Genomic DNA, 16760 nt, shown 5'->3' on the forward strand with positions numbered 1-16760 from the left:
CACATGTGGAACTGGAGTCATGAAGTCCCAAGGGGGAAAGAAGGAGGAGAGAGGGGGGGAAAGGGGAAAAGGCGGGAAAAGGGGAAAAGGCGGGAAAAGGGGAAAAGGCGGGAAAAGGGGAAAAGGCGGGAAAAGGGGAAAAAAGCAAAAAAGAAAATAAAATTAAAATAAAATAATCAAAACACTTTTAGCAATGTGAAGAATAGCCAAATCTGGGAAAAAACAAGCCCTGGGGATAGCGCTCGATCCATTCCTTCCAGGTGACAGACATTGCTCAGTCTCGGCCGCTCTCCTGCTCCTTTGTTAATAATTGAATTTTGGCAGGTGCATTAATTCCTGTTAACTGTGTGGTTTAATGGGAACCGCTTCACTTCAGTTTGGACCTTTTCGACCCATTCATCAAAGCGGTGGCTCCTGTCAGGCTGAATCCAACCAGAGCCAGGAGGCAAAGAGAGGAAAAAAAAAATAGAAAAAAAAAAATAATCTAAGAAATGCTGCCATTCATCTCCCTTTGTAAATAGAGAGCGTGGGGAAACACGGCGTGTAAGCATCGGGATGGGCAACGTTCCGCTTACCTGGGAAACTCTGCGCTAACTTGGCTTTCGAGGAGGTGACGTTTCAGGAAAAAAGAAATAGAATAAAAAAAAGAAGGAAGGGAGGGAAGGGGAAGGGGGGAAGGGGGGAAAGGGAAGGAAAGGAAAGGGAAGGAAAGGGACGAAAGGAAAGGGAAAGAAAAAGGAAAGGAAAGGAAAGGGGAAAGGGGAAAGGGGAAAGGGGAAAGGGGAAAGGGGAAAGGGGAAAGGGGAAAGGGGAAAGGGGAAAGGGGAAAGGGGAAAGGGGAAAGGGGAAAGGGGAAAGGGGAAAGGGGAAAAAGGAAAGGGGAAAAAGGAAAGGGGAAAAAGGAAAGGGGAAAAAGGAAAGGGGAAAAAGGAAAGGGGAAAAAGGAAAGGGGAAAAAGGAAAGGGGAAAAAGGAAAGGGGAAAAAGGAAAGGGGAAAGAGGAAAGGGGAAAGAGGAAAGGGGAAAGAGGAAAGGGGAAAGAGGAAAGGGGAAAGAGGAAAGGGGAAAGAGGAAAGGGGAAAGAGGAAAGGGGAAAGAGGAAAGGGGAAAGAGGAAAGGGGAAAGAGGAAAGGGGAAAGAGGAAAGGGGAAAGAGGAAAGGGGAAAGAGGAAAGGGGAAAGAGGAAAGGGGAAAGAGGAAAGGGGAAAGAGGAAAGGGGAAAGGAAAGGGGAAAGGAAAGGGGAAAGGAAAGGGGAAAGGAAAGGGGAAAGGAAAGGGGAAAGGAAAGGGGAAAGGAAAGAGGAAAGGAAAGGGGAAAGGGGAAAGAGGAAAGGAAAGGGGAAAGGAAAGGGGAAAGAGGAAAGGAAAGGGGAAAGGAAAGGAAAGAGGAAAGGAAAGGAAAGGAAGAAAAGGAAGGAAGGAAGAAAAGGAAGGAAGAAAAGGAAATTTTACCCTCCATCAATAAATTCCTCTGCTACTGATGGTGAAAGTCAGGCTGGAAGGGACCCTGAGAAATCCCAGCCTGACAACTGCCCGTGCAACCTGTTCTAAAAACTCCACCCGCTTGTAAACCAAGTTGCAATACACACAAAAATAAGCAATTTATTCCTTTTTCAATGACACGAGCGTGTTTTACAATGGAAGATGCAGATTTTGCCTGGAAGCACCACGGTGACTTAGTCCCAAGCACTTTGCTTATTAAAAATAGCATAATGCTAAACCGTGCTAATATATTAATTGTAACACCATCCTAGGAAATATTCTTAGTGTTATTAGGTGTTCACAGAAGCAGCTGAAGGAATTGCACAGTGAAAGAAAAGAGAATTTTCTCTGGGTTTTGTTTTGTCTTATCCTGCTTAATGCTCAGATGAGCAAGACTTAAATCATATTTAAATGTCAATACCAAAATGCGGTAACTCGTGTTAAGCAACAATTGCACAGTTAAAACATAATAAGGCTAGTGCTTTTGCAAAACAGGGAATTTTTAAATGTAGAATTTTTTTAATACCAATATACACTAAAAGTTGGTGAAACAGCAGCTATAGGTCTTCTGATATCGTAATATATCCCATTACCTCTAGTGCAAATGACCCATCTCCTCCACTTGGAGCTTTGCATAACAAAACTCTTCCAAAATCTTCTGTACGACACAATTTCAAGGGAGATATTTGGTGGTAAAATTTCCAAAAAATGCACTGCGGCCATGAAGGGAGATTCTCGAATGGGCACTTGAGCTCTCAAGCATCCCTGAAGGTCAAGCTGAACCACAACCAATAACCTCCAACCAATAACTCCCAACCAATAACCCACATTTCAACCCAAAGACCTTTCACTGAGTCCAAGTCAAGGTCATATTTAAATAATTTTTTTTAAAAAGAAGCAAGAAAGCCAATAAAAATTTTATATATATATATATTCCTATCTCCAAAGGGTAAGTAGCTTCTCAGTATTGCTCAGGATCAGAATTGGCTCCTAAAATTATTTAGACCCTACTTTAAATCTCATGTAGTGTCTATGCCCTAAATAAAACCCAAGCTTAAGAAGCGGATGCAAAACCCTACAGAGCCGAGATATTTAAATTTAATTTAGAGACGGCTGAAGGTCTCCGGGGCAGCAAACTGGTTCATCACCAGTTGGGAATGGAAATGCCCCAGTTGGTCCCACGTTTTATTCCAGAGTCGCCTCCGCGCTGACATGAACACACTCAATGGTGTTTCTGGCAGCAGCAAAATTCCCTTTTTCAGAGAAAATCCAGCTTATTTAACAAGCTATTGGGCAGAATATCTCCGCGGGTTGATCCACAAAATGTTTAAAAATCAAATTATGCACAGATCTGGTATCGTTAACTTCCCAACGTTTATTTTCCTGTGGATTCCAAGGGATTTCTCCAGGAATATTTTACCCCTTAAACACCAACCTTCCTGCGATCGGCCAAGCGAGCGTCGCTATCACAGACCTTGTTATGGGTATTTATTTTTAATAGGACTGAATTTCAACACTATTATCAGAAAAAGGCAACACTGGAGCTTTTCTCAAGTGTTTTTTCCAAGCGTCGGGTGCTGAATAAGTATTTGAAACTCATTGATAAAAATTCCATTTCCAGAATGGGCTGGATGAGCCACTCGACCCTCATTCATTCCTCAGCAATAAAAATTAACGGGCTGTAATTCAATCACATCCATTACTGGGCCGAGCTGCCCTGTACCTGCAAATGGGCATTCACCTCGTTATTCACAGAGTCCATTGAAAGGGAGAAAATAAGTCCGAATAAATTCTTTAAACCGCTCTGAAAGGAAAATAAGATTAAATTCTCCAAGATCAGATTGCTGTTCATTCTAGTCCAGCCTCACCGGGATATTACCCAATATTAACACCAGACTAAGCTGGGAGAAACTTTGTGGTAAATAGGTACAGAATAATATATGCTTAAAATACAATCATTACAGTATAAGCACATATTATTCTGTACCTAATAATTATTGTATTTTTATACAGAAGTGCTTCTTTCATGAAGGATTAAGTCAAGCCTGAAGCTCAACACACAAATATATATATATATATATATATACGCGCACATATATAACCATATCTTCTATTTATACAAAAACACAGACATAGGAGAGAAACTTAAAATCCTATTTTCTTTGGTGTTCAATACCCCCGTATCCAATAAAAAAATTCAAATCTCGAATCCATGTCCAAATCTGTTGGTCCCAACTCTATACTCTGATAGGAAGCTCCACGGATTAACGCTGCTTAAAAGGGAAAAATATATTCTTTACTCAGCTTTTAGTTTGCAGCAGTGATATTATTACATTATTATTATTATATTTTGTCTGTCCCAAGGGCATTGAGTCATGACATGAGTTTCTTGACCCATCGAGGATGCTCAACGAGGATGCTCGGACCACATGGCCGAGCTGCTTCGTGTAGCTTAAGATATATTTTTAAAAAATAAATAAATAAATAAGGATGGAAAAGTGTAGCTGGCTTCAGTGAAGCCATTGAATGCTATCGATAAGGCAATAAATTTTTTAAATTCTCTAAATAAAGGGAAGTGAGCACAGACAAAGTTATTGATCCATCTGGTCCAGCAACCTGAGAAACCTGCTTAGATTGCAACAGGTCAACTCGATATTCCCAACAGAGCTTGGCTTGCCTGTCCCACATCAATACCCCCAAAAAGAAGTTTCTTCCCAAAGATTTATTGAAATATTTGACTTTGGTATTTTCCGATGTCCCTGCTCGTGGTCGGGGTTGGACCGGATGAGCTTTGACGGTCCCTTCCAACCCAAACTCTTCTACGATTCTTTGATTCTACGGACGGTATCGATGTTTCTATTTCCACGCAACTTTGCAATATTGCAACTTTTCAGGCAAATAACTTTTCAGATGTTCTCCAACTGCACCAATACCCTGCGTTCATTCCATCATTTGGGATCTCGTTGTGAATCCAACTCTCATCACACTCAACCTCCACTTCTTATTAAAGAGTCTTTTACTCTTGAGAGAATTCTAGCACTGATTTAACCGCAGGATCAGGAGATGGGACAGGAAATGAGATTAGAGAGGAAAAGTGTCGGTTTTTGGGGTTATGATATTAGCCAGAACGCAGAAATTCTCTAACAAACCAACAACCTGATTGTTGGTCAGCAACACCCGTCTCATATTGTCCACATCCCAATTCTATTTACAAAACTATTCAGAGCTGTTGCTGCTTATCATTCAATAAATACGCAACGCTCAGCATCAGCGGAACATTTTCTGCTTTGTTTTGGTGTTTTCGGTGTTCCTAAGCTCAGGTAGTTGGGTCAAACTGGTTTCCATGACTCACATGAGTCAACTGAGCACTGATGGATTTCACACCACATTTTGAGGTCACTTCTATTTTACTTACACAGAATTATTTGAACCAGCCAACAAAACTAACACTTGGTGTGGAAAAACTCCCCAGTTAGAGGCATTTGTGCACAACAAAAACGCTTTTAAATCGCAGCCGAGTTGTTTGGAGTTTATACATTTGGATGCTCAGTAAAAGTTCAATATAGTGTTTTTCAGCAAATGCTTTCAGATCTTTTTTTTTTTTGTTTTTTGCTGCTACTTTCTCTGATTTTAGGCAGTGACCTGAAAGTATCTTAAACCCAACGCTACTGGAAAACTGTTCCCTCCTCTGTTCATCCTTAAGGACCACTTTAAGAAATTTAAAAAATAAAATTATATATAGATATATCTCACCTCAATCTTGATCACTTAAAAATAGTTGCCTGATTCAAAGGCATTGACAGCGTAATTCTGAATATAGATATGATTATGCACCGAATAGTTGCCAAAATTCTCCATTTTCAGAAGTGATTTTCCTTCCCAACCCTACCAGTACAATTACCATTGGGCTCTTTGATAACAATTAAGGGACAGGTTAACTAACGAGCAGGAAGAAAAAGAACTTGCGTATGACGGCATAGCAGCAAATCTATCAATTATGGCCATGTACAAAAAACTGGGTTTATAGATCTAATTCTAATTCTACCTGTAGATCTCATTAGATCTACAGATCTAATTTACCAGGACCTGAAATCCCAGGGATTTTTCCCAATGTCAATCGGAGATCCCACCACTAGGTATAGGGTATAGAAAACTTCTTTTTTCTGGATTTATGCCACTTTCAGAACAAATTCTTGCAAATCCTTTCACCTCTTGCAATTTTAGGTCTACGTCCACCACAGAAATGGTTATTTTTAGCTCTTTCAAAGAACTTAATTGTGAAACTCTCCTTTTCTTGCAAATTGCCTCATTATTTAAAAGATCAAAAGCATCTCGCTACCATGTGATGGAATTAACTTTGATCTGATGTTGTCTCGTCAGACTTCAGAGGAGATAATTATTCAATTGTTATTTTTCTTGCCATTCAGACTGCAAATATCTCACTTATTCCTCTTTGCTCTACAGATACATTACAAGATTACATCAATATTAAAAAAGGCAACAAAATACTGACGGGCGATTTCTAGTTTGTTAAATAAACATGCGTTTCAACTCTAAGGAGACGCACGGAAATATCTTCCTTTGTATCTAGCCAAAGAAAATATAACACTATCAATTAATTACTCTGTTTAGGAGATATAAGGATGACACGAGAAACTTTAGTGCATTTGAGGGTTTTGACAAATCAACAGATTCTGAGCAAATTAGCAGCCTTGGTAAAGGAAAAATAGATATTTTGCTGTCGGCATCGCTCCGTTTTGGGTATGTAATTTCCTTTGAATTTGCTCTTATTAATACAAATATACACAAACACCACGTTTCATTTGCAGTTTCATGCTTAGCGTTATCTTGGAACTCCATCTTCTCCATGTTGCCATCACTTACCTCTCAAAGCGCACGAAAATTCACCTTCTTTTAATTTCTACGTGACAAACTCGCAGCAGAAACCAAAGCGAGACGCGTCACAGGCAGGAATTAATTTTTCAAACGGTACATAAAGGAGTTAGATGCAAACCCGCTATTAATTGTCAGCAATGATCTACACAAGAATCTGGGCGATGATGCTCCGGCCACAGTTGCTCTCACCAATGATTATTGCAATTATTGGGCTGAAATATCAATGGAATTTAATTCTACTTCTCGAACCTGCCGCACGCGAGATCAACGTATTTCAATAAGGCGAATAACGTATCCTGCCTAACGACTTACCTGCCTTTTCAATATTTGATTCCTTATAATGAAAACAACGCCATAATAAATGAACTTCGGCAATTATAAAGCCACATTTTGATTTTTATGCAGTAAAACAATGAATTATGTTAATGCACCTGAAGAAATAGAAGTGAACCCTCCATCACCAGTAATTATTGTATTTGATTATGGCTTGATAAAAGGATATTGTTATACAAGTGCAGCATATCCTATAATCCAAATTAAGATTCTATTCACTAATGAAACTATTTTTCACGCACAAGCTTTAAAGCCAGAATGCCAAATGAACAGCGCATTGAAATATGTTATTGTTTGACGAAGCATTAACTACGTCGTTCTTTAGATTTGCCTGAACAACACTAATGTGCTCTGCTATTGTTCGATGCTTTAAATAAAGAAAAAAAGAGGCAGCTATTCGATTTAAACATATTTCAGATTGCATTAATATTTGCCATGGGGAAAGGAGGTTCGGGAGGGCGCTTGCTTAACGTTTAACACTAGGAACCCATCACTGCTCTACAAATTTACTTAAACTATTGTTAACCTGGTGAGAAGATGTTAAATACATTATTTTCTTGTCTTCCCATAGCGACATGATGAAAAATAATAAATGCAATGAAATGAAAAATAATAAAAGCTGCGACAAACCTGATTTTCAACACCCTGTGCTTGACATCACGCACAGCTGGGGATATTCCTAATGCCAAAATTAAGCACTCAAGAAGGTGAAACCAAGGGAAAGGACCGTATATGAAACAAAGTTGCGGTAGCAACTAATATCTGATATCGTAAGATGTTTATAGAGTGTGGTGGGAGGTATTTAAAGATTTACATGACTTGATTTCCATCTGATCATAACAAGGGACTTGGACGGTTCGCAGTTCTTTGGAGGTCTGAAAATTAAGTCATTCTGCAAAAGGGAGTGATTCAAAAAGAAAATAAAATTAAAATAATTTAAAATATTCTGAGAAAAGCAAACTGGGCGTAGTTCCTGTACTCACCCATCACCGAGAGCTCGGCAGAGCCGCTGCTGTTCTCGTTTTTGTAGGTGACAACACACGTGTACGTCCCGGAGTCGTCGTCGGTCACGTTGGATATGAGCAGGTTACTCCCGGCCAGTAACGAATACTTTCTGGACCTGAAACATTGAGAACAAACGTCTGTAGCCTGTTAAGGTGCTGTATCTATCTAGAAAAATATTAATACATACGGTGACTTATGCGATAATGCCGCAGGTTGAGCCACGCGTCCAGTCTCATCATCATTTAGGAGGAAAAAAATGGCATGACCACCACATCTCCCCCGTTGAATTCAAAGCATTATAGCGGGTTTATACCAATATTTTGCTCAAGGAAATGCGTAATAGTGTGAAAAAGGAGAGCCACAAAGGGCTGAGCTACCTGATGGGCAGGACTTGGTCTCCTCGCAGCCACGTGAAGGTGGGAGGGGGGTACCCAGAAACGCAACACTCCAGAACAGCATCTCTCCCTTCCATGGCCACCACGTTCGACGGGCGCTGCAGGAAAAACTGTTGCCTGTGCAGACCCGGATCTACGAGAGCAAAATAAACATTGATCATCCATTAAAAAAAAAAAAAAATATATATATATATGTGTGTATATATATATGGAGCTGTGAGAGAGAAGTTCATCAATATGATGGGTGAGAAAAGAAAAGGAAAAGTTCAAGTTAGGAAAACAGAGAAAGTAAGAATGAAATAACTTGAAAAATTGGAATTGAGAGGGAATAAATAGAAAGATTAATGCTGCAAATTTTCCTTTGCCTGACCCAAGCGGTGGGCTGGGCTTAAAGCTTAAGCTGTGGTCTTAAATCTCTGCCTCCGACTGCAATGGGTGGGGTGACAATGACCAGGGGACAACACAGACCCAAATCCCATCGACTGTGGCTGAAATACCAGCAAACGAAACCATACGCCAAGAAAATTGGTTGGGTTTGTTCACTTTTTGAACGAGAATGTTCCTTCGCTAGAAAACGACTTCATTTTCTTATCACAGATGTCGAACCACATGCGCTGGACTCCAGCCATTAAACGTAACTCCTTGTTTCCTGACGCAAACATCAAAATGACACAATATAAGCGAATATGCCCAACAAATTAACATCTACGAGATTTTCCAGGATCATCTCCAAGCAATGAGCTGCTTCTCCAATACGACAGAAAGAAGCTGTAACTGGCGGTGTGTGTTTGTTACGGAGTCACACCAGCAAAATCCCAATTCTTACCGGAACCAGCTGCAACTCCCACCATCCGTAAATGCAACTGATGCACAATTTATCGCGCGCAACGTTTTCAACATCTTAGCTCATCATAGCGATGCCTTTGGCCTGTAACTTATGTGGCATCTCTTGCAAAAACCACAGATACACATATTACCTTAATGCAATTAAACAGAAGAAAACCAAAGCTTTTTTCCCCTCCCAAGTCAGTTGCCCAAAGGTAAAAACCGATGTGCAAAAGCAGAAAGCAAATAAAATCTTTAAATAATGTCCAGATCTTATTATGGGATTGTCTTCCCTTCAGAAGCACTTAGCTCTGAAACCACAAACAAGTTATATTTGATTTAAATTATTATCCTAGTTCAGATGGAAGATGTAAGGAGCAGTCACGAAAACCAATAATACTGGGATTTTTCTTCCCCACCTGGCAAAGTTTTGCGTGTTTTTGAGGGACACAATTGAATGAGCAGCCCCAAAAAAGCAAAACTGTTCGCGCTAAGGCCAAGCCCAAGGTTGAACTAAGCTGGTACCAACATGAGAAACCGCTGAACTGGGAGGGAACCCAAAAAAGTGTCGGTTGTGAAGGAACATTTTCCAGTTGAATGGGTAGAACGAGGTATAGGCGAAGTTCGCAGCTTAAAGCCACACGGAGCTGAAAATATCTGTTCCAGAAAGGAAAATAAAAAAGAAAACGTCTTATCCTTTTTCGGAAAATAACAGGAAGAAAGAGAGTTGTGGTTTCAAACCCGTGATGATCAGAACTTGCAGGTTATTCAGGCAAGTCCCCACCTTCCAAAAACCAGAGGCGGTTTAACCAAAAAATAATTATTATAAGAGCTCAGTAATTCAGACATGAAAGGTCTAATTACTTAATTGTAACCTTACGAGGAACCAAGGAGGCTCCAAAATCCCCCTTGCCTTAGGTGGATGTCCACAATTTCCTCTCAGAGCTGAGAACGTGGGGATGGTGTCGGACGTTAAAATTCTTCCATCAAAAGTCTGTGGGACAACAGACCATAAATAAAGATATCTAAGGTCTCGTTAAGCTCTTCTCCACTTGATTAATGAGCACTGGGTGTATTATCTCCTGACAAGCACTTGTAGGCCATAATCAAATCCATGTAGTCAACCAACTCTGGACCAGCTTTAGCTGGAGCCGTTGACTTAATTTGGGCCAAGATTCAATCTCCTCTGCGCCAACGTGTCCCCATCCATGGGGACATCACAGGACACCTCATGATCTTTTTTAGCGTTAATTTTTCAAGCAAGTTGCTCCCACCCATGGGCCATCAATCCCCATCCAAGCTTGATGCTGGATGCTGCCATCATTTGTTCATTCTGCTTTTTTAATTTATATATATTAAAGCCTAAGAATGAACAGATACACCTAAAACCTTTGTAACCGTCAGAACTTCTTTTCCCCTGAATGAAGCAAAACCTCTCGTTTCATATTTCGCATTTTTCTTCCATCTGCGGTAATGAGGTCCAGCTCTACACGTGTTTTCCGTGCTCGTTAAATCAATGACACGTAGCCGACATTCAAAACCGCAAACAGTATCCGCGATTCAACAGCCCCTATTACACCGATATCCGAGAATGCCACGCGATTTGCAAAAATATCTATATATCTTCACAAAGCCTTGTTAGGGTAAGTCATTTTATCCCCTTTTTATAGGTGGTTAACGGAGTAAGTCAGATATTTTGTGATGTAACCAAGGCCATACGGATTCTGACATGGGGAAAGGTCCTGAGGTAATTTTTCCCGCCTTTTTATGTCAAAGGCTCCTTCACGTTATACCAGAGTATTTGAGAGTCAATCACTGATTGTTCTCTCCACAAACCCTCAGATTTGTCTCAATGTTGTTGATAAGACTTGAGGATTGATTTATTCTCACACCAAGTTGGTCTTGGAGCAAGTGGAACTCAAGCTGATGTGACTTATTTGGGTTTGCCAAGGAAGATGAAGTTCGCTTGGATACGGCCACACAGACACGGCTCATCGGCACTTCGGAAAAACGTACCTGCAGTATTTTAGCTAAAATATATATTGAAAAAACGAAACTTTCATAAAAATATGCTGCATCCTGTTGTCTGGCATCTCACTGCGCTGAGCTACTTCGTGCATTTGTGCCAATCAATTGACAAAATCCTCTCATCGCATCGTACCCAGGAAAACATTTCTGAACATATTTGGATAATATTGTACTTTGCCGGGACAACTTGATTTATAACAATAAGGATGCACAAGGTTAAAATATTAACACCATAATGAATCGGGGTGTTAAGACGTTCTCCTTACTGTAGTAACTTCAAAATATATTCACTAAATCTGTACCGAGTCGCTGCTGGTACGCGAGACGATATATCAGGGGTCCCATTTCTCGCTTTAATGATGATTTATTGCGAGACAGTTCCCTCATCCATAATGAAGAGACAAATACTTACAACCCTTTGACTTGTTCTTCGAGATCCTGAGGTAAAATTATAATATAAAATAAAATGTATTACTACTGTAGGGAAGGGACGTTGCCAGTTTGTATTTATTTCCAACTGGGCGAGCTGCTAGAACACGAGAAACTGATATTTGTATTTATTATGCAAGAGACGAATTACGCACTAATCAGATTTATCCAGGGGAGAGAGGCAAAATAGCTTATTCCCCAGGATTATTAATAAAAGCATTTTGAATTTAACCTTTTTTTTTGTTAAAGGTCAAAATATAGCTGGCTTATCAAGTGCTATTCATGTGGGGAGCTGGATGGAGGGATCACCCAGATGCTGGGACTTGTTTTATTGAATTTTATTTTATTTTTATTTTATTTGAATTCTATTATTTTATAGAAGCAATGAATTCAGCTAAGAATTAATTTCTTAGTGTTGCTTTGTATAAGATCTTTTGCCTTGTTTTTTTTTTGTACAGTAGCATTATTCCCTCTAAATTAATTAGGTGAGTGCACGTACTTATCTGAATACGTATTTCCTCGTGTTTTCAGTATTTGCTGAAACTTTTCACCCGGGATTAAGGTGAGAAATGAGCAGCACTTCAATTAGAAAGGTGAAAAAATGTACACTTGACGTGAGCTTTCTGCAAAAAGCTGCAATGGCGACTCTTAAAATTAAAAGCAACAGATAAAACCTGACACATTAAAAAGCCCTCAAGAGTTTTGCTCAGGTTTGTTGGAGTTTTTAATATAAATTCTTTAAAATCTGTTCTCATGTGACCCATGTATTTCATAGGTACACAGTAAGTTTAACGACAGGTTTGGGTCTGGGAAGGTGAATTTTACTTCTTTGTCCAGGAAATCAATAACTTTGTCATCCAAGTATTTTGTTTTTCTAACCTGGATTGTGTCGGATGATGAATTTTTCTATCAAGAGGAGATACCGATATCCCCGGACCCACCATAACATCACATCAAATATTGAAGCCATAGGCACTTTGACTAAAGAAACTAAATGACTAAAGATGTTTATCCCTCGTTCTTTTTTCCTGCATCGGGTTTGGAAGGTGTAGAGAAGATTAGAAATTATTTGCTAGAATTTTGGTCCATTTTGCCACAAATCCTGACAGATACCCCGCGCCTTCAAATAAATCACAACCACTACCTGTGGAAAAATCATTTTAAAAATACAGAGTTATGATAGCCTACCTAAACTTTTTGTTTTGTTGCCTATTCCTTTGAGTAGCATTTAAGGCTTATTTTTTTTTTCCTCCCCACTAACCAGGGGAAAAAGGCCAACAAGGGTATTTCTGCCTCCACTAATTAAAGGACTCAACTGAAGATGGTTTTCTACCAACAGGCGAAAACAGGAGAAGCAGAATTAGCAGCAAAGCATCAGATATTTCTGAACCATCAAAGCGTGCGCATGAGAACAACAGTCCCAAGAGGCTCAATAAAATCTGAATTTTTGTTTCAGGAGCATCGCTTATTTCTTACGAGTTTCAGTCTGCTCATGTTATCCTGAAATGAGACTTGTGCTGTTTGCCCCAAGTCAAAGTTTGACCGACTCCACCGGTTCCTCGCTACGTATTTTTCTCATTATTTGCTCCAGCCTTTCCCTGATATTCACTTTTAACATGCTGGGAAGAAATAAATTAATTCCCCTCTCTCCTACAGACAGCCAGGACATTAACGACCGAAACTGGGAAAAGAAACATCAATCCACCCACAGATGATCAGAAATACAGATGGATGGCCAATGAAATTACAAGTCTTTCTAAAACACAACGTTTTGCGATGCTCTTAATTTTAATCTGCAAAAACATTTTTTAGTTTCCCCCATGGATTTCAAATTGACATTTCCCTGGGACTGATCCTGCCCTAAGTGGTTTCTGGAGGATTCAGACCAGCTCAGAAGTCTGAGGATCTTCCTCAGTCACCTCTCGCTTGGTGAGAAATCATATAACATTTGTTTAGAAGATACATATATAAAAAAATTCTAAAAAAAACCATCACCCCATCCCATTTTATTAGTTACAATGCAGAACTAGGAGATTTTGCAACAATACCTTTTTCAAATCATTATTTTACTGCTCAGATCTTGATATTAAACCGCAGTGGTAACCATCTATGTAATGTAGCTCATGAGTTTATTAAGAGGGAGACCAAGATGGGGTTGGACTAGTTGATCTTTAAGGTCCCGTCCAACTCAAACCATTCCGTGAATCTACATTCGCTCGGCTGTGAATCTGGGAACATCACCTGTCCCAGTTAAACTCTGTCAGATCCCAAATGGTGCTCTGGGCACCTTGGTAGGTCATGTCAGGCCCTGAAGTACCCAAATAACCTCACTTCGAGTAGGTAAATTCAACAGCTGGTCCCAACAAATCACCTTTGAAGTTCATGAAGCGACACGAACTCTTCCAGCGAGTGCTCTGGGACAATAATTCCAGCACTCTGGGCGATGGGAAGAACTTGTCCCTCCCCATTGACCACGTCAAACAGACCAGTTTCATGCACATCTAAATTATGTACTTCAAGTTAGAAAGCAAAAATAATTTCCTAAGTTGTCAACTCCTCACCTTGACCTCCAAATGCTTCTAAAGGCCTCCAGGCTCTTCCATACAAAGAAGAACTTGGAAGTTTGTAGAAGGAACTGGGAACAAGGTGGGATAAACCAGCCCAGCTGCATTTCCAAGAACCAAACGACACGATGAGGTGAGAAAAAGGCGACGGAGAAGAATCCAAGTTCTTACCTGCCAAAACTCTGACTTCAGCGTCGTTCCCAGTCCGAGAACTGGCCGGGTTCTTGGCCAAGCACCTGTAGGTGCCGCCGTCCCCGTGTTGGACGCGGCTGATCTGCAGAGCCCCAGAGGGCAGGACGGCCACACGCGGGTCACCCGGGTTCGGCGACACGTCCTCCTGGTTCCGCTGCCAGTGAACCACGGGCATGGGCTCCCCAACCACTTCGCACTTGAGCAGGATGGTGTCTCCTGCGAAAGCCGTGACCGATTCCGTCTGGGAAAGGAACCTCAGTGGTCCTGCAAATATTAAAAGAAAAAAAACCCACAATTATATAGCTGCTGGAAAAAGAAATTGCACAGTACAGAGATGCCGTCACACAATCCAAACCGCTCAGAACAGAGGGGTGTTCAAAGGAAAGCAAAACCAAACCCATGGAAGGTTGGGAAATGTTACAGTCGCATCTTGCTGTATTTCTTCTTCCCTTCAAATCAAAGGAAGAATACTCTCAAAAGCCTCCGTTAAACGAGTTACTTGGGCCACATAATTAAATATTTCAAGTTTTCCATGAAACATTCGACTCATGAGGGTAGGAGGGAAGAGGTGGGAGCTTGAACCGCACAACCCCCAGATGCTCCAACCTCACTTGGTGCAAAACCACGAGGACCACGTCCTTCACGTGCTAGAGAAAAACCCACAAGAACAAGACATCAGAATCACAGAATAACAACATGGTTTGGGTTGGAAGGGACCTTAAAATTCATCTGCTCCAACCCCCGGCCATGAGCAGAGACATCTTCAACTAGACCAGGTTGCCCAAAGCCTCGTCCAACCCGGCCTGGGATGTCTCCAGGGACGGGGCATCTACAACTTCTCCAGGGCCTCAGCATCCTCATGGGGAAGAATTTCTTCTTTATATCTCATCAAAATCTCTTCTCAGTTTAAAGCCATCACCCCTCGTCCCATCACCACATGTCCTTGTCAAAAGTCCCTCTCCAGCTTTCTTGTAGGTCCCCCTTTGAAAACCGGAGATGATGTCGAGATCATAGGCTTCGTGACATGGAAGCACCGTTGCTTTACAAATAGCATAGATAAACTTGGAAAAAAAAAATTAAAAATAAAACCAAACGGTCCTCTTTCTGGCCAAGTATGAGAAGGACAAATCAAGACGACAGGTTGTAGCAACTGCTTAGATCAGGGATGTTGTAGAGATGGTGGGGACATATTTTGCGGACCTTACCTGGCTCTAGTCCTGGACAATCCCTAGAAATGACCCATTAAAATACCACCCAAACATTCAGCAAATGTGACGTACTGGGGAATGATCATGTATCGAAAAATGAATTTGAGTGGAAGCCCCAGGATCATTTCCTGGTTCAAACCCCAAACCTATCTCTTGTCTCAGTTGTCCTCCTTAAACACTGTTGCTCCTGTCTCCCGGAGCATCTCCAAACTGTAAGCTAGAAAATTAGAAGCGGTCAACACTTTAATTAAAAAAAAAAAAAATCAAATAAAATATTAAGATAAAGGCAGTGCGAACAGTGATGGAAAGTTGTTGAAAACTGCAGATTTTCCTAGGAGAAAAGACACGAAAATCTAATAATTTACTGTAAAAACTATGACTAAAAGGACAGGCCCGCTCACGCTTTGCCCTGTCTCTGCGTCATCTCCCCTTCTGCAGGTATCCCAACTCTTTCTCTTTTCAAGTTTAAAGAAAACATCATAAAATTTACACATAACAGATCAAGTTGTTGCAAAAAAACAGAGAAAAAAAAGATACTAATCACCTTTGTCCATGGCTGTGTTTAAAACTGGTTTCTCTCTCATAATATACAAGATTTTAAAACTATCCCTTGGTCTTTCCCAAACCTACTTAGGAAGCTTAATTGTAAGCCGGACCCAACTCCGATTTACTCCGCAGCCTATCGGGATCCCCATCTCTCCTTCCCGAAGACCCAATTATTAAGCAATTAAAGTTCACTTAATAACAAGGCTTATCATTTGGGGGACAGGCCGCAGGGCCTGGAACACGTCGGGCTATTAAATATTCAGCAATTTAGTAGCGCTCAGTAAAACCCCCAGGAGAAGAACTGCTTTAAATGCTTTATTTGTTTCAAATTAAAGTCTGCAAGGTTACTTAACATCAAGACAAGACCTTTTATTTATTTTTTTTTCCCACTTTCAATTCACATAATAGCCGAAGGGCAAGAAACCAAGGTAATGAAAATAGTGATTTCCTTCTGCTTGCTTCAGAAAATAGGAAGGAGAGCAAGCATGGATGAGTGAATCTGAAAATGTAAATATTTCAGAAACTTCTCTCTAATTCTCTCTTCCACAGGCTGGTTTCCAAAAAGCCGCGATACTTTATTTACTCGCTATTCATTTTTATTTCCTAGCTCCTGTTTGCAATTCTGAAAAGATTTACGGCGAGTAATTCGCAAAAGTGTTGGAACACAAAACCAACAGACTTCACCAAATAATTCAAGCGTAGATGTGGCGTTCGAGTGCGTTCATAGAAACAGGAGCTAAATAAAACCAAGCTTAACTGTAAACCCCATCTTATGGGACTAAAGGCCGCACGTCTCTGAGGAAATAGAACTGACGAAGAGCTGGACGCTCCTTTCTGATTCAGAAGAAACTAATCAGG

At 40.6% G+C, this 16760-nt stretch overlaps 1 protein-coding gene across 1 annotated transcript in view; it reads right to left on the reverse strand.

The window, feature by feature from the left end:
• Positions 1-16760, reverse strand: part of DCC (DCC netrin 1 receptor) — a 357209-nt gene that overhangs the window by 197907 nt on the left and 142542 nt on the right. Inside the window, exons 3-5 of the mRNA XM_065656469.1 lie at positions 14128-14412; positions 8093-8243; positions 7694-7830 (exon numbers count right to left, since the gene is read on the reverse strand). Of these exons, the coding sequence (XP_065512541.1) occupies positions 7694-7830; positions 8093-8243; positions 14128-14412 (573 nt within the window). The remainder of the gene's footprint in view (positions 1-7693; positions 7831-8092; positions 8244-14127; positions 14413-16760) is intronic.

This window comes from Caloenas nicobarica, chromosome Z (assembly GCF_036013445.1).
Source record: "Caloenas nicobarica isolate bCalNic1 chromosome Z, bCalNic1.hap1, whole genome shotgun sequence".
Classification (NCBI taxonomy): Eukaryota; Metazoa; Chordata; class Aves; order Columbiformes; family Columbidae; genus Caloenas; species Caloenas nicobarica.